The following is a 24,351-nucleotide window of genomic DNA, read 5'->3' on the forward strand; positions in this document are numbered from 1 at the left end:
TCAGCCCCCCTGCGTTAATACTTTGTAGGACCACCTTTCACTGCAATTACAGCTTCAAGTCTTTTGGGGTAGGACAGGTCTCTACTAGCTTTGCACATCTAGAGGCTGAAATTTTTGCCCATTCCACTTTACAAAATAGCTCAAGCTCAGTCAGATTGGATAAAGAGCGTCTGTGAACAGCAATAATCAAGTCTCTCTACAAATTCTCAATGGGATTTAGGTCAGGAGTTAACTGAGGCATTCTAACACATGACTAGGTTTTGATCTAAACGATTCCATTGTAGTGCTGATTCCATACTTGAACAATATCCTAATCAAGGGTCCGTCATTTTGGGCAACGGCAGACAGCCTACACATCATCCGGGACACACTGGAACTCTTCGGGTGGGTTCTGAACCTATTAAAGTCATGTCTTCACCCAGCTCGGCAGCTGATGTTCTTGCCCCAGGACAAACGCTCCACTCTCTGTCTCTTTGTGGCGGCCTCAGCCTCTTCCCATTCGCCAGTGCATGAGGGCTCTGGGCCACATGGTCTCTTCCTTCGAAGCAGTGCCCTATGTCCAGTTCAATACCAGGGCTCGTCAGCGTCACATTCTGACCATTTGGGACCGTTCCCCAGCCGCCCTGGATCAACTCAACCGTCTCCCTGCCCCGACGCGCCGAGACCTTCGGTGGCGATTGATGTCTCCGATGCCGACATTGTGTTGACGACGTACGTCAGTCTCCAGGGTGGGGGGAGTTCTGGACAATCTCTTGGTCCAGGCAACCTGGTCCCGCAAGGAACGCTCCCTTCCGATCAATATTATGGAATTGCGGGCGATTTCTCTCTCTGGTTCATTGTATCCAGTTTGGGTTTAATCTGACAACTCCACGGCAGTTGCATATCTAAATCACCAGGGCGGGTCCGGGAGTCCCACAGCCATGTCGGAAGAAGTGCTCATCCTCTCCTGGGCGGAGAGCCATGTCCCAGCTCTGTTGGCAGTTCATATCCCCGGCGTCGACAACTGGATCGACGACTTTCTCAGCCGAGAGAGACCCGATCCCGGTGACTGGGCTCTGCATCCACAGGTCTTTCTCGCGATCTGAGAGTGATGGGGTTAGCCGGATATGGATCTCATGGCCTCCCGCTTCAACCACAAGGTAGAAAACTCAGTTGCGAGGTCCAAGAATCCTCTGGCTCGGGTGTCGGATGCCCTTGAGAGCCTGTGGACGCAGTTCACGTTTCCTTACGTATTTCCTCCTCTTCCGCTCATTCCGCGTCTTCTCCGGAAAATCAGGTCCGAAAGTCTGACCGTCATTTTCGTGGCCTCGGACTGGCGACGCAGAGTATGGCACGCATCCCTAGTCTCTCTCCTCGCTGACGAACCTGGAGGACCTCTTGTCGCACGGACCGATCTTTCACCCGAATTTAGGGTCTCTATATTTAACGGCATGGTTGTTGAAGCCACTGTACTAAGGGCTCGGGGTTTCTCGGATCCTGTTGTCCAGACCATGATTTATGCTAGAAATCCATCGTCCTTCCGGATCTATCACCGGACCTGGAAGTCCTACTTTAGTTGGTGCGAACGCCACCAGTTGTCTCCCATTCGGGTCTTGTTGCCGCGACTCTTGTCTTTGCTGCAGTCGGGCATGGACTTGGGGCTGGCTCTCAGTTCCCTCAAAGGCCAAGTTTCAGCCCTTTCCATTCTTTTTCAGCGGAACTTGGCTTCGCTTTCTACGGTTCTGACCTTTCTGCACGGGGTGGCGCACGCTACGCCCCCTTACTGTCCTCCGTTGAATCCTTGGGACCTTAATATGGTGCTCAGTGCTCTCCAGTCCTCTCCGTTTGAGCCTTTGCAGCAGGTGTCTCTTCGCTTCCTGTCCTACAAGGAGGCCTTTTTGGTGGCATCCAGCGCCCAGGCAAACCCATATCCTATATACAGATAACATGAGCACTGATGAAGGTCCACCGTGACCGAAACGTCTGGTCAGAAATAATCTGTCATTCTTTAATATTAAACGGGCCAATGGATGATACAGAAAAATTAAATACACTTAATTTGCATAACTTTCAGACTGAGTGCCTCAATATTTCATTTTTTGGTGGCAGTCACTTCCATCCGTAGGGTGTCGGAACTAGCGGCTCTTTCCTGTCGGTCGCCATTCCTTATCCTCCATCAGGACAAAGTAGTCCTTCTCCCTGTCCAGTCCTTCCTTCTGAAGGTCGTGTCGGCATTCCATCTCAATGAAGAGATAATTCTCCCTTCCTTTTGTCCTGCCCCATCTCATCCTCATGAGCAGTCGCTCCACAATTTGGTTCGGGCTGTTCGCATCTATCTGTCTCAGACGTTCTCTTTCCGACGGACGGATTTACTATTCGCCATTCCAGAGGGACCGAGACAAGGGCTGGCTGCGTCAAAAGTTTACATTTCCTGATGGATTCGTTTAGCCATTGTAGAAGCGTACCGCATCAGTGACCGCGGTCTGCCCTTCCAGGTTACTGCTCATTCTGCTCGGGCAGTAGGGGCCTCTTGGGCAGTACATCATGGGGCTTCGGCCCTTCAGGTGTGCAAGGTGGCTACCTGGTCATCTTTGCACACCTTTTCCAAATTTTAAAGAGTACACACCTTTGCAGTTACTGCTCTGTAACGTCCCATGGTCAAGCCTGTGTCCCCCAATGATACGGATGAGAAAACTAGATTTTTGTATTTACCGTAAAATCGGTTTCTCTTCCGTTTATTGGGGGACACATCTCACACCTATTCTCTCGTTGTGGGCTGCGTGGTTCTGAGTTTGTTTTTCTTTTGCTTCTCCTACTGCTTTTGCACAAACTGTTTTAGCTTAGTCCCGTAGGTAGGGTATAGCTGGAGGGAGGAGCTCACACTTTTGTGCTTAGTATAGCCTCCTAGTGGCAGCAGCTATACCCACAGTCAAGCCTGTGTCCCCCAATGAACGGAAGAGAAACAGATTTTACGGTAAATACAAAAATCTAGTTTTCTTCTTGCCCCTCTTTCATAAAGTTCATATTTGTGGAGTACACGACTAATAGTTGTCCTGTGGACAGATTCTCTACAGCTCCTCCAGAGTGACCATAGGCTGCTTTTCTAATTAGTGTTCTTCTTGTCTGGGCTGTCAGTGTAGGTGGACGTTCATGTCTTGGTAGGTTTGCAGTTGTGCCATACTCCTTCAATTTTGGGATGATGGATTGAACAGTGCTCCATGAGAGGTTCAAAGCTTGGGATTTTTTTTTTGAAGTTAACCCTGCTTTACACTTCTTCACAGCTTTATCCCTGACCTGTCTGGTGTGTTACTTGGTTTTCCTAATGCTGTTTTGATCACTAATGTTTTAAAAACAAACATGTATCATTTTCTTTTCACTTCACACATACTTGCAACTTTGTGTTGATCCCATAAAATCCCAATAAAATACATTTAAGTTTGTGGGTGTAACGTAAAAAAAAAAAATGTGGAAAAGTTGAAGGGGTATGAATACTTATTTAAGACACTGTATCATCGTGACTTTTTAGAGTCGCAAAAATAAAAGGAGCAAAATTACTCAAGGGCAACATTTCCAGAAAAAACTGGAGTAGCATTTCTAGGCCAAAGTGTTAAGTTGAGTGTTATAAGATGCCCCAAACGTGGGACTTTTGATCAATTTAGCACATCTTTGGCTAACCCACATTCAAAGTCAGAGTAACATTGCTATGAGGCTGTTTAACAGGAAATAGACAGCAGAAGCTTTGAAGCCACACATCTTTTATTAAGTAGTAGAAGTATTTAGTAAATCAAGAAACGCCTGAAAAAATGCAGTAGCAGTGAAGATTATGGCGGGTAGATAATAATGTGTAACCATGAAAGGGGGCTGAGCACTGAACTGGTTCTTCTGTTCCTGCATGAAAACACTACATTTTCATGCAGTCGCCACTAGGGGAGCACAGTGTAAACAGATTTTAACAGATTCCATTGTAGTCAATGATGATTATATACATTCCTATGCACTGAGCCCCCCCTAGTGGTGGCTTCAGGCAGCCAGTTTTGTAATACATCAATATTGGCTGAGTGGGCATTTCCTGTGTTTCAAAATAAGACCAGGAAATAGAGACTAGTAGGGACTGGGTAAGAGTTGATATGGTTACAGTGGGAGATCAGTGAGGTACTGCTTCTTTTTATTTATTTTTTGTTAGTTTTTATCCCGCTATGTTCCCTTTGACGGAAAACTTTCCCCACTGGGCAACCCTATTGGAATTCTACTCTAAAAATGTTACTTTCTGTACTGTAAGCAGTATAGAAGGTGTTAAATGTAACATATGGTTATAAATGGCATATTGAAATCTAGGACAAAGAACAGGTTGTTCTTCTCTCCACGTGTCCACTAACAAAACACACATGAGTTCTGGAGCGAGCCCCTCGCTTACTATTCCACTTTCCTCTTTCCCGCTATACTATGTGTGTCTGCCTTAGTTTTAGATCTCAGAACTTTTTATCTATATTTCCTTCCTCATTCACACACATCTTTGTTCCCTACTGCAGCAGGATATTTGATTCTTTGATCTCCCATCTTTGATCCACATTTTTCCTCTGCTTGAGACTGCAGTGTTCTGATACCACTGTAATGATAGTGGGATCCTCCATGGGAGCACAGCAGCTGGCACTTCACGCTGGAGCCTCTCATATACCCAGGATGGGTTGGATGGTTATCGATGGCATCTCTATCTCTAGTATGTCTATGTATGTTATCACTGGTGCTTCCTTTCTTTTACTCAGTTTTGGAATTTGGCATCAGCAGGGACCTGTTCATGATATGGTGAGTAGTGAATAGCAGCTTTCATCCTGCCATTTGTTATATCATGCCTCCCAAGTGCAGTCCCTCTTTTGGAGGGCAGTCCCTCTTTTTGACCCTCTGTCCCTCTTTGATCTTTAAATGCCCCTCATTTTGACCTGGGGAATTTATGCTTAAATGTGCATTAATACATTTACTAAATTGCTCCTTATAAGTGTCTGTCTGGTTTCTACCTGTATATTAGACCAGAACTTCATTATTTTGTGCAATTTGGACCTTAAAATATCTATCATCTGATGATTTGTGCGCTAATATTTAAAAAATTATCCCAGGGGCTCCACATGCTGTTAAAAAAATAAAGGAACTTACACTCACCTAACCGATCCCCAGTTGTGATGGGGGTTTAAAGAAGGTAGCACAGCAGCAAATCTACCGGTTGTGACGGAGGTCAGTAATTATGCTTTGGGCGGAGTCAGAGGCGTGGCCTAGTATGGGGAAAAAAAACTGCCGTGATTTACAAAAGTTTGGAGGTATAGGTATATATATATATATATATACAGTACAGACCAAAGGTTTGGACACACCTTCTCATTCAAAAAGTTTTCTTTATTTTCATGACTATGAAGGCATCAAAACTATGAATTAACACATGTGGAATTATATACATAACAAAAAAGTGTGAAACAACTGAAAATATGTCATATTCTAGGTTCTTCAAAGTAGCCACCTTTTGCTTTGATTACTGCTTTGCACACTTTTGGCATTCTCTTGATGAGCTTCAAGAGGTAGTCACCTGAAATGGTCTTCCAACAATCTTAAAGGAGTTCCCAGAGATGCTTAGCACTTGTTGGCCCTTTTGCCTTCACTCTGCGGTCCAGCTCACCCCAAACCATTTCAATTGGGTTCAGGTCCGGTGACTGTGGAGGGTAGGTCATCTGGCGCGGCACCCCATCACTCTCCTTCATGGTCAAATAGCCCTTACTTTCAAAGTTTTCCCAATTTTTCGGACTGACTGACCTTCATTTCTTAAAGTAATGATGGCCACTCGTTTTTCTTTACTTAGCTGCTTTTTTTTGCCATAATACAAATTCTAACAGTCTATTCAGTAGGACTATCAGCTGTGTATCCACCTGACTTCTCCTCAACGCAACTGATGGTCCCAACCCCATTTATAAGGCAAGAAATCCCACTTATTAAACCTGATAAGATAAGATACCTTTATTGTCACTGTACAATACAATGTACAATACAATCAAATGTTGTTTGGAGCAATCCTAGATGCCATTGACAGAGGAACAAGAACTGACATTTAAACTAAAGCATTACACTAGAAAAAAACAAAACATTGCACTAGAAGGCATTACTATTCACAGTTCACAGCATATATATAGTAAGTGCTTGTGAGTATATATACACTGATTCAGACACCACTGCAGACAAGAGATCATCATGAGGTCATGAATGCAGCAGTCACTTTCAGTCTGTGGTAGTTTCTATCCTAGGAAGGGGCAATAATCTCCGAGCATTTAGGAGACTGATTGCTTTGGGGTAAAAGCTGTTCTTCAGCCTACTGGTGAGGGCATGTAGGGCTCTAAGACGCCTACCAGAGGGTAGGGGAATGAAAAGGCTGTGGCCGGGGTGAGTTGGATCCCCGCAGATAATTTTTGCCCTGTTGCTGCAGCGAGCAGTGAAAATGTTTTCCAGTGATGGTAACTGAGTACCAGGGCACACCTGTGAAGTGAAAACCATTTCAAGTGATTACCTCTTGAAGCTCATCAAGAGAATGCCAAGAGTGTGCAAAGCAGTAATCAAAGCAAAAGGTGGCTACTTTGAAGAACCTAGACTATGACATATTTTCAGTTGTTTCACACTTTTTTGTTATGTATATAATTCCACATGTGTTAATTCATAGTTTTGATGCCTTCAGTGTGAATCTACAATTTTCATAGTCATGAAAATAAAGAAAACTCTTTGAATGAGAAGGTGTGTCCAAACTTTTGGTCTGTACTGTATATATATATAAAACAAGGAAAAATGGCAGCACCGACTGAAAAAAATGAAAAAAGAGGATGCAAAGTCCATTGGGAATAAGCTTACCCAGTACACAGAAGACAAAAAGCGTTGCCTTACCACTTGGTTGAATAAAGTTTGAGTTCACTATTTTACGAATTGGAGTGCTGCCTGTCTTTTGTCATATATATATTTGCATATCACCAGCATATTCCACAGCGCTGCACAGAGATCCTCCTATAAATCAGCCCTTATCCCCAATGATAGCTATGGATTTCTTATATTTAGCTGTTCTGGATTATTCTTGTGCAGATACAGGCTGATGGACCAGCTTGTGGTGCTGTCTTCCCATCACGGAGTGGCAGATGGAAACGTTACACTATAAATCCACTGGGATACAAGTGGGATCATCTGAACCTGACATACAGGTGAGTGGATTTTCCCAGTACTCCCCCACCAATATTATAAGAAGGAGTCATTCTTACCCCCCAGTAGGGTGTTATATTAACACATGATGTATTACTGAATTAGTGCAAATAACACATTCATAATTCCTGTAGACTATTCCACGTACCTCATTTTTTTACAGGCTTGTCCAGTATCCCAATACTTTAAACAAAGGTGACACAGATAAAGCATTAGAGATTGCCTTCAGCATGTGGAGTGAGGTTTCGCCTCTAACCTTTCAACGTGTGCTCCCTAAACACAAGTCGGACCTAAGCATTGGTAAGCACTGTCAACTGAGTGAAGATATGTCATCTAGTTGTGTTGATCCATGTTATCCCTGACTGTGGAACAAACCTTCTTCAGTCACCTCCCCGCCACTGATAATGTCCCTAATGTCTTGTCCCTCTTCTCTGAGGTTCCCAGTCATTCATTTTTGTAGGGCTACAAAAAAGCATGTCTCCACCTTGGATGGGTTCATAGTGTATTGTCGCATCATTGAATCACAACTTGGAATGAAGGCACCTAAATAGGTTTTCAGCCTTTTTCTGGAGTGTCACTTTAATGTCCAAATGACAACAAATCAGAGACATATAGAGGCAATCTTAGGCAGAAAACTGCAGCATTGTATGGAAAGGGTTTGGTCAGATTTTGCAAATAGACAAATAGTTTCTTCATTTTTACAGGGTTTCTGTCACCAGAATTAACCCTATTAAACTAGCTGACATTTGCGTTGCTCCTGCTCTTAGAGGCTCCGAAACGCAGCGTTCACCTCTAACTGCCGGCCCTGTGCGCTGGGGAAATCTAGCGCCATTCTAGCGCAGGCGCAGTGAGGAAGCCAGTGAGCGCCCTTCACTCACTGCACCGAATACTGAACGGCGTGAGATTTCCCCAGCGCACAACAGCAGCAAGACACTCAAGATGATTGATTATGGGGTTCCCTGTCCAACTTGCTGAGGTGGTCGCACATGAATAGAACGTAGTATGTGCGACCACCTCAGTTAGGTGGACAGAGAAAGAAGAAAAAGAACTAACAGCAGGTGGTGCAATGCAGTTACTTTTTTTCATAACTCAATGACTATATTACATTTTTTATTACATGTGGTTACAGAAGTATTCAGATCCAGGCAATGGTTTGAAAAATGTAAAAAAAAATTGTCCGCAACCCCTGGAGTTCGACTGCTGGGCCCCTCAACAATAACAAAAACAATCATTCCAATATCCAAAGTTCCATGTTCTCTATTTTCAGCATAGAAGTGGCCTCAGGTGCATGGCCTGAGTGTAATGTTTTTATTTTTAATTTTTTTTTTTTTATAAGGAGAGAACCATTGTTGCACCCACTGTCATTGCCTTTGTGCAGCAGACCTATGCTGGGTGCAGCAATTGTTAGGAGGCGTCTGGTCCCGTTATGGCCCACTTCACATAAATCCAGTGATCCAGCTAAAGTTTCCTGCACCATGCCATAGGGAAACTGAAGCTAGAACGGATTCCAAAGTATATATCAGATTGTTCCTCTGACACATAAGTTGTGATGCCAGATGTAAAATGGGGCTTTATAGGAAAAAAGAGTCCTCAGAAAAGTGTTTTCAGCTGCTCAATCCAAAAACATGTATCACTTATCACAGGCATGGCCAACCTGCGGCTCTCCAGCTTTTGTAAAACTACAACTCCCACCATGCCCTGCTGTAAGCTGATAGCTGTAAGAAGTCTGGGCATGCTGGAGAGCCTCAGGTTGGCCATCCCTGACTTATCAGATACTGGATTAAAAAGAAAAAGAAACCTCAGATACGGAACAACGGATCTGTGAAAAACGGACCGCAAAACAACAACGGTTGTGTGCATGAGCCCTAAGTTTGATAATCTTTCAGGGCACTGTAGTCCAGCCATTGCAGGTATTACTTTAGTTGCCCTCCTCTGAACCCTCTCCAGCTTTGCTATGTCTGCCTTGTTCACAGGAGCCCAGAACTGTACACAGCAGAAAACGACTTACTTAATACAATACTCAAGACTCAGGTTAAAACTCAATGTAAAAACAAATGGACAAATTTATTAAGGCCTTTTGAACATGAACGTTATGTGACTGTGCCCATATTGCAGCCCGCATACGGCGAGTCCGCAATAAACGGGCACCGACCCATGTGCACTCCGCATCACAGATGCAGACCTATTCACTTCAATGGGTCTGCCATCACTGAGATGCTGAACGGAAGCACGGATCGGAACCCCACTGAAGCACTACTGAGTGCTTCCGTGGTGTTTCTATCCGTGCCTCCGCACCGCAAAAAAATAGAACTTGCGGACCGATCACAGACCCATTCAAGTTGAATCTGTCCCGGCCGCCGCACGGACGTTGCCTGTTTATTGGGGACCACAAATATCGGTCCCCAATGCATAGAACGGATGCAAATGTTCGTGTGCAAAAGGCCTAAGACTGATGCAAGTCAGAAACTTGTTGTCCCTGGTCCCCTTAGGCCCATTGCAGACGAGCGTGTCCGGATACGTTGCGTCTGTGATCAGGGAAAATCGTGCGAGTAGGTACGCAATTGCAGTCAGTTTTGACTGCAATTGCGTTCCGATGTTCAGTTTTTATCGCGCGGGTGCAATGCGTTTTGCACGCGCGTGATAAAACACTGACTGTGGTACCCAGACCCGAACCCCGACTTCTTCACTGAAGTTCGGTTTTGGGTTAGGTGTTCTGTAGATTTTATTATTTTTCCTTATAACATGGTTATAAGGGAAAATAATAGCATTCTTAATACAGAATGCTTACTAAAATGTGGCATTAGGGGTTAAAAAACGTACCTCATCCTGTTGTTCGTGCAGCCGGTATCATCTTCTTTCTTCTTCTTTCAGGACCTGCCAAAGGACCTTTGATGACGTCACCGCGCTCACCACTTGGTGATCGCGGTGACGTCAGCGCAGGTCCTGCTGAATGAAGATAGAAAATTTATATCTTCATTCAGCAGGATCTGCGCTGACGTCAACGTGCTCACCCCGTCATCAAAGGTCCCTTGGCAGGTCCTGAAAGAAAAAGAAAGATGATACCGGCTGCGTGAACAACAGGATGGGGTGAGTTAATAATTATTTATTTTATTTTATTTTTTTAACCCCTAATACCACATTTTAGTAAGCATTCTGTATTAAGAATGTTATTATGTTCCCTTATAACCATGTTATAAGGGAAAATAATACAGTAAATTGACTTTTATAAATGTACTTACATCATCTCCTAGCAACCATGCGTGAAAAATCGCTTGCTTGCAATTGTCACGAAGACCCATTCATTTCTATGGGGCCTGCGTTGCGTGAAAAACGCAGAATATAGAACATGTTGAGATTTTCACGCAACGCACAAAAGATGCATTGCATTGTGATGCAACGCATTGCAGCCGCACGGAATTCTCACCCGTGTGAAAGGGGCCTAAGGCTAGTTTCACACTGGCGGCAAGGAACTCCGGCAGGCTGTTCCGGCGGGTGAACAGCCTGTCAGATCCGTGCTGCCACTACTGCATGCGTGCCCCCAGACTACCGCTCCAGCCCCATTGACTATAATGGGGGCGGGCCAGAGTTCCGACAGCAGCACGGCAAACATGCCGTGAGGCGGCTGGAATAAAACTACGACATGTCGTAGTATTATTCCGGCCACCTCCCAGCATGTTTGCCGTTCTGCCGCTGTAGCTCCAGCCCGCCCCCATTATAGTCAATGGGGCCGGAGCAGTAGTCCTGGGGGCACGAGTGTACTAGCAGCAGCACGTATCCGACAGGCTGTTCACCCGCCGGAACAGCCTGCCGGAGTATCTTGCCGCTAGTGTGAAAGTAGCCTTACTTAGGCCTCTTGCACACGAACGTTGTGTGCCCGTGGCCGTATTGCGGCCTGTCCGCAATACAGGGGCATCGGCCCGTGTGCACTCTGCATCACGGATGTGGACCCATTCACTTGAATGGGTTAGCAATCACGGAGATGCGGAACGAAAGCACGGGTCAGAACCCCATGGAAGCACTAGGGAGTGCTTTTGTGGCGTTTCTGTCCGTGCCTCCGAACCGCAGTTCTATTGCAGTCTCAAATGCACGGAACGGAACCACAACGTTCGTGTGCAAGAGGCCTTAAACACACTCACATTTTCAAAAGTTGCAAGAGGAATGCCAGGTAACCAATTATTGTGCTAGTATGATGTGCATCATTTCTGACCTTTTTTTAAGTTACAAAAATGCTGCAAATCACATGATGAGTTACTCCTTATGCATGAGCCCAAGATGATCTCATTACATGAAATGTTTTCTCCAACCAATATAATATCTGGGGTTGCAGTTAATTTTGCACTGGGTATTGCACTATATCCGCTACTACAGTCAGGTCCATAAATATTGGGACATCAACACAATTGTAAAATTTTTGGCTCTGTACACAACCACAATGGATTTGAAATGAAACAAACAAGATGTTCTTTAACTGCAGACTGTCAGCTTTAATTTGAGGGTATTTACATCCAAATCGGGTAAACGGTGTAGGAATTACAACAGTTTGCATATGTGCCTCCCACTTGTTAAGGGACCAAAAGTAATGGGACAATTGGCTTCTCAGCTGTTCCATGGCCAGGTGTGCGTTATTCCCTCATTATCCCAATTACAGTGAGCAGATAAAAGGTCCAGAGTTAATTTCAAGTGTGCTATTTGCATTTGGAATCTGTTGCTGTCAACTCTCAAGATGAGATCCAAAGAGCTGTCACTATCAGTGAAGCAAGCCATCATTAGGCTGAAAAACAAAACAAACCCATCAGAGAGATAGCAAAAACATTAGGCGTGGCCAAAACAACTGTTTGGAACATTCTTAAAAAGAAGGAACGCACCGGTGAGCTCAGTAACACCAAAAGACCCGGAAATCCACGGAAAACAACTGTGCTGGATGACCGAAGAATTATTTCCCTGGTGAAGAAAACGCCCTTCACAACAGTTGGCCAGACCAAGAACACTCTCAAGGAGGTAGGTGTATGTGTGTCAAAGGCAACAATCAAGAGAAGACTTCACCAGAGGGAATACAGAGGGTTCACCACAAGATGTAAACCATTGGTGAGCCTCAAAAACAGGAAGGCCAGATTAGAGTTTGCTAAACGACATAAAAAAAAGCCTTCACAGTTCTGGAACAGCATCCTATGGACAGATGATACCGAGATCAACTTGTACCAGAGTGATGGAAAGAGAATAGTATGTAGAAAGATAGCAACTGCTCATGATCAAGCATGGTGGTGGTAGTGTCATGGCGTGGGCATGTATGACTGCCAATGGAACTGGTTCTCTTGTATTTATTGATGATGTGACTGCTGACAAAAGCAGCAGGATGAATTCTGAAGTGTTTTGGGCAATATTATCTGCTCATATTCAGCCAAATGCTTCAGAACTCATTGGAAGGCGCTTCACAGTGCAGATGGACAATGATCCAAAGCATACTGCAAAAGCAACCAAAGAGTTTCCGTAAGGGAAAGAATGCAATGGTCAAGTCAATCCCCTGACCTGAATCCGATTGAGCATGCATTTCACTTGCTGAAGACAAAACTGAAGGGAAAATGCCCCAAGAACAAGCAGGAACTGAAGACAGTTGCAGTAGAGGCCTGGCAGCAGAGCATCACCAGGGATGAAACCCAGCGTCTGGTGATGTCTATGCGTTCCAGACTTCAGGCTGTAATTGACTGCAAAGGATTTGCAACCAAGTATTGAAAAGTGAAAGTTTGATTTATGATTATTATTCTGTCCATTACTTTTGGTTCCTTAACAAGTGGGAGGCACATATGCAAACTGTTGTAATTCCTACACCGTTCACCTGATTTGGACGTAAATACCCTCAAATTAAAGCTGACAGTCTGCAGTTAAAACACATCTTGTTAGTTTCATTTGAAATCCATTGTGGCGGTGTATAGAGCCAAACATTGTATAATTGTGTCAATGTCTGAATATTTATAGACCTGACTGTATATCCCGCCAATATAAATGGCACCTTTCCAGGAGTAGAATATTGATGACCTATTCTTAGGATAGGTCCAACTTTCTGCACCACCACCAATCAGCTGTTTGAAGAGGCCTCAGCACTACTGTGAGGGATGTGGGCTCCTCACAGCACACCAAGCATCGCACCATACATTGTACAACAACTGCGCTTGGTATTGCAGCTCCGACCCGTTGACTTGAATGCACTTAGGCCATGTAACCAGTGAACATGACATCACTGGTCTAGGAAGACGCCGCAGCTCTCACTGGAGAGCTGCGGCCTTTTCAAACAGGTGATCGGCGGGTATGCCAGGAGTCAAACTCCCATCAATCAGATATTCATGACCTTTCCTGAGATCATGAATATCAAAATCCTCGACAACCCCCTTTAAATATCCAGGTTTAACCCCTTCCTGCCTTCCCAGAGCCATAACTTATTTTCCCATTTCCACAGCCATATGAGGGTTTATTTTTTGAGGGACAAGTTGTACTTTCTAATGGCATCATTTAATATTGCAGATGATGTAGTGGGAAGGTTAAACAAATTCCAAATGTGGTGGAATTGGAAAAAAATTCTCCACAGTTTTATGGGTTTTATTTTTACGGCGTTCCTTCTTTCCCAGGGTCAGTACGATTATAACAATACCACATTTATATAGTTTTTCTCCTATTTTAATACGGAAATAAAACTTTGGAAAAATTATCTTTTTTCTTTCCATCGCCATATTCTGACCCCCATAACTTTTTTTGTTATGCAGGAATTTATATTAATGACCTATTCTCTGGATAGGTCATCAATATCAGATCGGAGGGGTCTGACACCTGGGATCCCCTGATTATTACTAATATTTATCTAAAATACCTCCTAATGCTGCTTTGTATATATTTAACCTCAGTTTTATTAATTATGTATATAATATATATGTAATAAAGATGACATTTCCATTACAATTAGGGCTCATGCACACAAATGTATTTTTTTGTCATGTCCGTTCCGTTTTTTTTTGCAGACTGTATGCGGAACCATTCATTTCAATGGGTTCACACAAAAAATTGAAGTTACTCCTTGTGCCTTCCGTTTCCGTATGTTCGCATTTCCGTTCCGCAAATGATAGAACATGTTCTATTATTGTCAAGGATTGGACTGTTCTATTAGGGGCCAGCTGTTCCGCAAAATACGGAATGCACACGGACGTCATCCGTATTTTTTGCGGACCGCAAAATACATATGGTCATGTGCATGAGCCCTTAGTCAATCCTTATAGATTTTCTAGCCGCGACTATATGTATGGTGCACGGAGTATTATGAGCAAGGAAGAGGCTTTAGTACACACCGGAATGCCGCTGATTGGCCAGGGTGGGGGTAATCTAGACCCCACCAATATAATATTGACCGGCTTTCCTAAACACAGGACATCAATACTGAAATTATAGAAAACGCTTTTAGGTAAAATCAGTGCACAGATTATCATCTATTGTTTTGTCTGAAATCCCTTTTCATTTTCCAGGCTTTTATTCCTATAATCACAGTGACTGTTGGGAATCCCCATTGCACCCCTGCTTCGATGGTCTGAATGGAGAACTAGCTCATGCTTTTTTGCCACCAAGAGGAGAGATTCATTTTGACAACCACGAGTTCTGGATACTTGGACCTTCACGATTCAGCTGGAAGCAGGGTAAATGCTTTCTCTTATTTTTTTTTAACCCAAGCTAAAGCCTCATTCACACGTCAGTGTTCCACGCATGTGCGCTGTACATGTTCTCTATGCATGCTCTATTTTGTCCGTGTTCACGGATCCATCACGTCCATTATAGTTTGTGGGTCCGTGAAAACCACGGATGCAACACGGATCCATCAGTGCTTCACGGATCATTAAGAAGAGATGCTTTAAAAATTATTTTTCAGCTGTTCATTGTCAGTGAAACACGGACACACAGACCCAACACGGATCCTTCACGGACAGCTTCACGGATGCATCACTGACCACCTGCTCACGGATTTGAGCACGGACATGGACGTGTGAATGAGGCTTAAGGGATGGAACTAGAAAAGTATTGGGCCCCATGCCAAACTTTTGAATGGAGGCCTCCCTTTATATCAGACCCCAGACCAGACCCCTAGATCACCCCTATATAGATGGGCCCAACATAATTTTAAACAAAAATGTGGGCAAAGAGCTGCTAATTTTCATATAGTAAGTATAGCAGTGGTGCAGTTTACATGTATTCATGTTTCTAGTATTTGCATATCTTTGCGCATGACAGTGTGCTGCTACTTGTAGTCCTTTTACGTTGCAGCCATGGTAGAGTGCATCTGAACCCCTTTTTTTTCATAATGTTTGGAGGTGCTGGTCTAACTTTGATTTTTGCAGCCCCCTACATCAGACCCAAAAATTAATCAGCCCCAGATCAGACAAAAAACATACAAAAACCACAGACATTTCCCTCTTCTCACTCCTGGCTTCTCTTTAGGGCCTTGCACATGGGTCTTCACAGCGTCAGGACATTCTATGTGATGGCACACACAGCATCAGGAGGCTGCTTAACCTCAGGCAGGACCTTGTATGTGTGTCCAAACCTTGGCCAGCATCAGCCATGCCACTGCCCAAGTAGTAATGGAAACATATCTCACAAACCTGTTGAAACCAAAGGCCTTGTGCCACAAACAAATACAGTAAAAAACAGACATCTGGATAGTAATGTCCAAAGTTAATGAGACTTAAAGGGGTTGTCCAGGTTCAGAGCTGAACCTGGACATCCCTCCATTTTCACCCCGGCAGCCCCCCTGACATGAGCATCGGAGCAGTTCATGCTCCGATGCTCTCCTTTGCCCTGCGCTAAATCGCGCAGGGCAAAGGCATTTTTCTGAGTTCCGGTGACATACCGGGCTCTCTATGGGGCTGACAGGCAGCCCGGTGACGTCACCGGCACTGATGGGCGGGATTTGGCTCTGCCCTATCCAGTAAAACGGCTAGGGCAGAGCTAAAGCCCGCCCCTCAGAGCCGGTGACGTCACCGAACACACTGCTGGGCGGAAGTTACCGCCCGGCAGTATGTTATTGAAAACACAAGAGCCTGTGCCCTGCGCGATCTAGCGCAGGGCACTGGAGCGCATCGGAGCATGAGATGCTCCGATGCTAGGCTCAGGGGGGCTGCCGGGGTGAAAATAACGGTATGTCCGGGTTCAGCTCTGAACCCGGACAACCCCTTTAACTTAAACGGGTTGTCCAGGATTTTAATATTAATGGCCTACCCCAAGGAGGTCTGACCCCCCAATACCCACTGACCCGCTGAACAGCTGTAGCTTGAAACACAGGTCCATCCATTGTGTAGTGGATGGAGTTGGTAAGTGCGGTGCTACTCCCACTGAAAATAATTGGAGCACTGCTGAAGCTCTGTCCACTGCACCATGTATGGAGCCACAGCTACTAGGTAACTGCTGATTGGCGGGTGTCTGGGCTCCTGAGGATAAAGAAATCCTGGACAGCCCCTTTAAGCTGTACAGTAATCAGCGGCAAACCTTTGTATGTTCTTTTTTCACAATATTTGTATAGCGCCACCTGCTGTTTTTTTTTCTTATTTCTTTGTCCTGCTCACTGAGATGGCCGCACATGCTCAGTCTCATCCTCCTGAGCTGTGATAGGGAGAGCTGAGACACGCCCCCTGAGCTGCAGCAGAAAAGACACTCCCCCTTGAGCTGTCCGCGTGATATAAATCTAGCAGAGCAATGAATGGGGAGATCTCTGGATCCATGTGAGGTACAAGGCTGGTTCTAGCTTTGTTAGAAAGAGATTGTCATGTATTATATGATGTTTAATTTTAATTATTTACATTAGTTATGGGATAACCCCTTTAAGTAAACGATGGCAAGAAACATTTAATTGATCTGTATATTAGACTTTATTATCCCTGTTTGGTAAGGTTTTAATTCTCTACTCACCTTTTATAGTATCATCTCAGTTTACCCTTTTCTTTACCACTTAACAGGCGTGTGGTATAATGATCTGGTCCAGGTGGCAGCGCATGAGATTGGTCATGCTCTTGGCTTATGGCACTCTAGTGATGTCTATGCACTGATGCATCCTAATGCTACATACACGCGGACCCGGCACTTGGCACAAGATGATATTTTGGCAATACAGCATCTCTATGGTAATTGTTTATTTCTTTGTCATCTATTAGACCCCTTGTAGATGAGTGTGTGTAGATTAGGTCCGGATGCGTTGCGAATGCGTTCAGTGAGAAATGTGCGATTTCGCAAACAAAGTCATTCAGTTTTGTCTGCAATCGCGTTCAGTTGTTCAGTTTTTATCACGCGGGTGCATGGCGATTTAATGCGTGTTGCACGCGCGTGATAAAAAACTGATGGTATACAAACAACATCTCTTAGCAACCATCAGTGAAAAATGCATTGCTTCCGCACTTGCTTGCGGATGCTATGCGATTTTCACGCATTTCTATTCACTTCTATGGGGCCAGCGTTGCGTGAAAATCGCAGAATATAGAACATGTTGCGATTTTTACGCAACGCACAAGCGATGCGTGAAAACCAACGCACATGTACACAGCCCCATTGAAATAAATGGGTCCGGATTCCATGCAGGGGCAATGCGTTCAGATCACGCATTGCACCAGTGCGGAATACTCGCTCGTCTGCAAGGTGCCTTACTCTTCCTTCCATTTTATGTTAATAGCGTGTCTTTTTTTCCTAAGTCTTAGTACTTCCTAGCCATATGTTAACCCATGATGGTCAATAGGGAAATATCCTTCTAGTAAAGAAAGGACCAGAGCTTGTTAAAGGGAATCTGACAAGTAATTTTTACTATATTTAACCCATACCAATGCAATTTAGTGCTGCCTAACATAATTAAAACCATACCTTTATTAGCATTATCCGTATTTCTAAACTCTAGCAAATAAACTTTGATTGGTATGCTAATGAGGCCCAAAGTGCCCAGCAGGGCATCAACAATTGTTCAAATATTCCAAGACCGCCTTCTCCAAGAGCCCAAGACCACCTCTTCAGTTGCTCCCAGTACCTCCCTTTTTCACCTTCCTGTCAACCCTACTAATTTAATTCAGTTGTGCCCACGATCCATGCCCTCTACCTACTGTGAGTCTGAGCATCAGCATGTCTCAGTGAAATTTCGCACAGGCGCAGACCAGGAATCTGCCTGCACTTGCACACTGCCTTCCTGCAGTAGGCATTAGACTCACAGTAGTTAGAGCGCATGTGTCGCGGGCTAAACTGAATGAAAATAGTGACGTTGCAGACTAGGGGGCGGACTGGAAGACTTAAAGGGAACCTGTCACCGGGATTTTGTGTATAGAGCTGAGGACATGGGTTGCTAGATGGCCGCTGGCACAGCCGCAATATCCAGTCCCCATAGCTCTGTGTGCTTTTATTGTGTAAAAAAAACCCGATTTGATACATATGCAAATTAACCTGAGATGAGTCCTGTATGTGAGATGAGTCAGGGACAGGACTCATCTCAGGTTAATTAGCATATGTATCAAATTGGTTTTATTACAGAATAAAAGCACACAGAGCTATAGGGACTGGGTATTGCGGATGTGCTAGCGGCGATCTAGCAACCCATGTCCTCTGCTCTATACACAAAATCCCGGTGACAGGTTCCCTTTAAAGGGAAGGTGCTGGGAAAAACTGAAGAGAGTGGTCATGGGCACTTGGGGGAGTCAGGCTTGGGCTCTTGGAGGAGGCTGTCTTGGGCTCTTGGAACAGTTGTTGATGCCCCCGCTGAGCACTTTGGGCCTCATTAGCTTACCAATCAAAGTTTGTTTTCTGGTGTTCAGAAATAAGGATAATGTTAACAAAGGTATGCTTTTAATTATGTTAGGCAGCACTTGCAGGATAACAGGTCGAACTGGATGGACAAATGTCTTTTTTCGGCCTTATGTACTATGTTAGTACAATTAGGTGACAGATTCCCTTTTAAAAAAAAAATTTGAAAAATAGAAATGTTGACTTATGCAAAGAAAAGAGAGTTGGTTCCCAATAGCAAGAATGGGCAGTGGAACTAGGATACAAAAGAGACAATCGTAATAATGCTTTTATTGACAGGCTGCCCAGCTTCAGGATCCAGCTGTGAGACACTGAAAGACCAGCAAAGTTGTGCTTTACAGAGTCCATGTTACCAAAAGTGTAGCAGCTGTAAGAGTAAGAAAATATTTTATAGATATCACTCCAATCTCATCTGTCTTTCTATATATGATGATTGTCATTTAATTTCCATTAAGAGGTGTCTGAAAAAGGTCCCAAATCATACAAAGTCAAGGTGAAGACATTTTATGCTTCCAAGGGTGAGAGTGTCACACTCAACTGTACCCACAGTGCATCACAACCGCGCCAGAGAGTCAGGTAAGATACCTGACACACATTACAACATACTCCTAAATATCCTGCTGGTCCATAGTGCATAATGTAGTCACCTGCAAAGCAGGAACCAAGGTTAAAGTGTTAACCCATAGTGAAGGTCATTTACTTCAGGCAATAGATTGGCGTAAAACTCCTGCAGGGACAGCCTTTCAGGCTATGTAGGCTAAGGAACTATACTGATTGTACCAAACTATTCTTAAAGTAGCTTTCCTGTTTTAGCCAGTTACAACACGCACTGCTCAAAAAAATAAAGGGAACACTAAAATACCACATCGTAGATCTCAATGATCTCAATCTCAATGGTGGATGGAACGGGACATGATGTCCCAGATGTGCTCGATTGGATTCAGGTCTGGTGAATGGGCAGGCCAATCCATAGCATCAATGCCTTTATCATGCAGGAACTGCTGACACACTCCAGCCACATGAGGTCTAGCATTATCAGAAGGAACCCAGGGCCCAGTGCAACTGCATATGGTCTCACAATGGGTCTGAGGATCTCATCCCGGTACCTAATGGCAGTCATGCTACCTCTGGCTAGCACATGGAGGGCTGTGCAGCCCTACAAAGAAATACCTCCCCACACCATTACTGACCCACTGCCAAACCGGTCCTGCTGGAGGATGTTGCAGGCAGCAGAACGTTCTCCATGGTGTCTCCAGACACTGTCACATGTGCTCAGTGCAAACCTGCTCTCATCTATGAAGAGCACAGGGCGCCAATGTGGGTCCTGCTGTTGGGTTGTTGCCCTCCTACAGCCCCCTCCACGTCTCCTGGTATCTGCTCCATGCTCTGGACACTGTGCTGACAGACACAGCTAACCTTTTTGACACAGCTCGCATTGATGTGCCATCATGGATGAGCTGCATTACCTGAGCAACTTCTGTGGGTTGTAGACACCGCCTCATGCTACCTTTAGGGGTGAGAGCAATGACAAAATGCAAAAGTGACCAAAACAACATCCAAAAAGGATGAGAACAGAGAAATGGTCTGTGGTCACCACCTGCAGAACCTCTCCTTTATAGGGGTTGTCTCTTTATAATTGCCCATTTCTACCTGTTGTCTGACCAATTTCCACAACAGCAGGAGAATTTGATTCACAATCAGTGTTGCTTCATAACTGGACAGGTTTATTTCACAGAAGTGTGATTGATTTGAAGTTACATTGTGTTGTTAATTTCGCTGCCAGCGCCGTACAAGCATGACGCCCGCTCGCACGGGCGGCATGGCCGGCAAGTCTCTGCTATTTCAAACAGCAGAGACCTGCTGCTAATTGCCGCAATCGACAATAATGCCGATTGCGGTAATTAAATGCTTTAGATGCCGTGATCAAGTAAGATCACGGCACCTGAATGCGCAAAAACCCGGAAGCAGTTTAGTACTGAAGCCCTGAAATTCAGAGCATTAATGGTGCAATTCTTTTTTTGGCCACAAGGTGGCAGGCCACCATAAGAAATGAGCAAAATGCTAAGAAATGGTCATTTCTTTGAAAAAAAAAGAAAAACAAAAATCGGTATCTTAAGGGTTACGGATCCCTCTTTTTTTTTTTTTTTTTTTTTTTAAACAGTCGTATTTATATTATGTGTCATAGATTTCTGTACTGTCAGGATCACACTTCTGGGACCCCCACCACCTGAGAGAACAGGTGCTGGCAGTTTTAGTAAGAAGTCCTGTAGACTTGAATGGATGGATCATGGCTTGGCTATTTCTCCATGCAGTATCATCCTGGATGTGGTGGCCAACTTGACATGTAGAACTAAGGGAACATTTATCAATCTTTTTACACGTCTGTTGAAGCGGAAAAAAATTACAAATTATGGTGAAGGCCATATTTGCCCATAATTTAGAGGTTATTAATACTTTTCAAAAGTGGTGAGAAAAGGAGGCAGGGCTTAGTGCGGCCCACCGAATTTACTATAATTCACTCCAGAAACTAGAAATTTTCCACTCTTTATTAATCTCCCCCAAGTCTGCTGGTTGGTGAGCAGCCCAAAAGTAGGACCTCCAGCTGTAATGTACTGTGGATATGCCTGTTGGTAGATTCCTACTGCCTTAATCATGGGCAGCAAGAAATATTGATAGGCTCCCACATTACTAAGGACTATGTTTTACCCTGAAATGCTGCAGCCATACACAGATAAAATGAAATACCAGGTGGTTTGATAATCGCCTAATTTTAGCAGCTTATATGCAAAATGAGATATGCTGCATAGATAACAAGCTTTATCATATAGAAGTTGAAATATTTCTCTCACTACCCTTTTTTATTCCCTATTCTATTGTAGTTGGTACAAGGATGGCAGCCGTCTAAATCTGTCTGCTCCAGAAGTAGCTAAGAAGTCGTCAAGTAGTTTAATTATCCAAGCACAAGTATTTACCCAAGGACGTTACACATGTGTAATACGCCATGGAATTGTGACCATTGGAGGAAGGTCCTGGAATCTCCGTGTTATCTAGTATTTCCAAAATCCCACCATGAAGATCATAAGAGTACATTCACATGATGTGTGGCGGCTGTTAAACGGCCATCAGACGGTTTTCATGGACTGACAGTAGGGGCGAATTATAATGAGGGCAAAATGGGTGATTGCATAGTCCCATGAACTTTATGCCTCACTATGTTTCACCTGCTGCACTCAGTATACTAATAATGCAGTAATGCGACTCATATACAATAAAACACGTCCTCCATATTGGGTAGTGATAATCTACTGTACTTGCATCATATGTCCTAGGGTGAGTAACACTGGGAGCGTCACTTGTAGAGAAGGATTTAGGTGTGTTTGTAGATCATAGATTGTATAACAACATACAATGTCAATCATCTGCTTCTAAGACTAGCAGGATATTGTCATGCATTAAAGGGTTATCCCATGAATAATGTAAAAAATGAAAATCAGACATCATATAGTCCATGATAATCTCTTTCTAACAATGCGACAACCAGCCGTGTACCTCACATGGATACAGAGATCTCCCCATTCATTGCTCTGCTAGATTTATATCACGCTGACAGCTCAGGGGAGTGTCTTTTCTGCTGGAGCTCAGGGGGAGTGTCTCAGCTCTACCTATCACAGCTCAGGAGGCAGTTGAAGGATGAGACTGAGCATGTGCGGCCATCTCAATGCAAAGGACATAGAAATAAGAAAAAAAATTAAAATCAAGCGGCAGGTGTCGCTATACAAATACATTTTATTGAATAAGGGCTCATGCACACGACCGTTGTTGTTTTGCGGTCTGTTTTTCACTGATCTGTTGTTCCGTATTGGAGTTTTTTTTTTCTCTCTGATTTAAGTCCTCTTCCGTTCCGTTATTGCACAAAACATATCTGTATGGTTTCCGTATTTGATAATTTTTTTGCGGATAGTATACAGAAACAGTAACTTATTAATCACCAAACACATTAGCAATATGGGCTGGGCATAGCATTTCTACAGTATGGATCCGCAAGGTACGGATAAAATACGGATGTGTTCTGTATTTTTTGAGGACCCATTGACTTGAATGGACCGTGATTTGCGGACAATAATAGGACATGCACTACTTTTTTGCGGAACGGCCATGCAGACAAACGGAAACAGAATGCACACAGAGTAACTTTTTTATTTTCTACAGCCCCATTGAAGTGAATGATTCCGCATATGGTCCGCAAAAAAAACCAGAACGGAAGCAGAAAGAAAATACGTTCGTGTGCATGAGCCCCAACTCAGTGGTTATGCTACATTTTTAATTCCATGCAATTACAAAAGTATTCAGATCCAGGTGCTGGTTTGAAAACTGTATAATATTTTTCGTTGGACAACCCCTTTAAACGAGGCATAGACTCGCGGGGCAGTGATGAAATACTACCACTTTACAAAGCGTTGGTGTGGCCTCATCTAGAATATGCAGTTCAGTTCTAAGCACCAGTCCATAGGAAGGAAAAAGTACAGAGGAGAGCGACTAAACTGATAAGGGGCTTAGAGTCTTAGTTATGAGGAAAGATTAAAATAATTACATTTATTTAGTTTTGAGAAGAGACATTGTCACGATAGGGAGTGGGGGAAACGCCACACCGTACAATGAGGAGGCAACAGGGAAGTAACAAGGCCATAAGGAGGAATAAGGGAGCATGTCACCTCCTACAGCGTCCCTAATTCTGACCCCGACTCCTAACCGTATGAGCCAACCCAGATGGTAGGAGCTCATACTCCGGATCCTTGGGGCCCTACTAACCCTCAAGAAATCCCTGGACTAGGAGCAGGGTAAAGACGACCTGTTCCTCCAAAACACGGACGAACAGGAGTCTCCACCGGCCAAACTGCAAAATAAGGAGACCGTGTACAGCATATGGAATTGGCAGGTAAGCAACGAATACAACACACTTACCTGCCACAGGCACATCGACTGGAACCCGTGCACAAGTGCTGATGTCCACACACATTAAGGACACAGCACATACAACAACCACACAGCTATCCAGGACACACATAGCTGAGTACGGACAGAGACCGCCTTCCGGAGGATACAACATTAGACAGGGGAATGTCTAGCAAACATACTGGACACCAAACACCAGCAGACATGTAACACCAAACTAGACATACAAACACCCTGAACATAATCCACTCCATACAAAAAGGGATAGGAAGGGAAGGAGACACTGGGATGACATTGGTGACAACTAGGATGGCCCTCAGATGACAAAGAGCTAGGAGCAAGCTCCTACTCCAATAAAAAAAGACATCCCCCTGATCTCAGTCTCACAGCAACTATATATAAAGA

At 44.2% G+C, this 24,351-nt stretch overlaps 1 protein-coding gene across 1 annotated transcript; it reads left to right on the forward strand.

Moving 5' to 3' along the window:
* Positions 1–1,106: 1,106 nt before the first annotated feature.
* Positions 1,107–22,196, forward strand: LOC122935328 (matrix metalloproteinase-23-like). The gene is made up of 9 exons (XM_044291094.1): positions 1,107–1,325; positions 1,623–1,898; positions 7,081–7,196; positions 7,358–7,494; positions 14,700–14,867; positions 17,178–17,342; positions 19,273–19,368; positions 19,449–19,569; positions 21,873–22,196. Exons 1-9 carry the CDS (start codon positions 1,107–1,109, stop codon positions 22,042–22,044), a joined length of 1,470 nt encoding a protein of 489 aa, XP_044147029.1. The 3' UTR covers positions 22,045–22,196.
* Positions 22,197–24,351: the final 2,155 nt, after the last annotated feature.

The sequence above is a fragment of the Bufo gargarizans genome, chromosome 4, assembly GCF_014858855.1.
Source record: "Bufo gargarizans isolate SCDJY-AF-19 chromosome 4, ASM1485885v1, whole genome shotgun sequence".
NCBI lineage: Eukaryota > Metazoa > Chordata > Amphibia > Anura > Bufonidae > Bufo > Bufo gargarizans.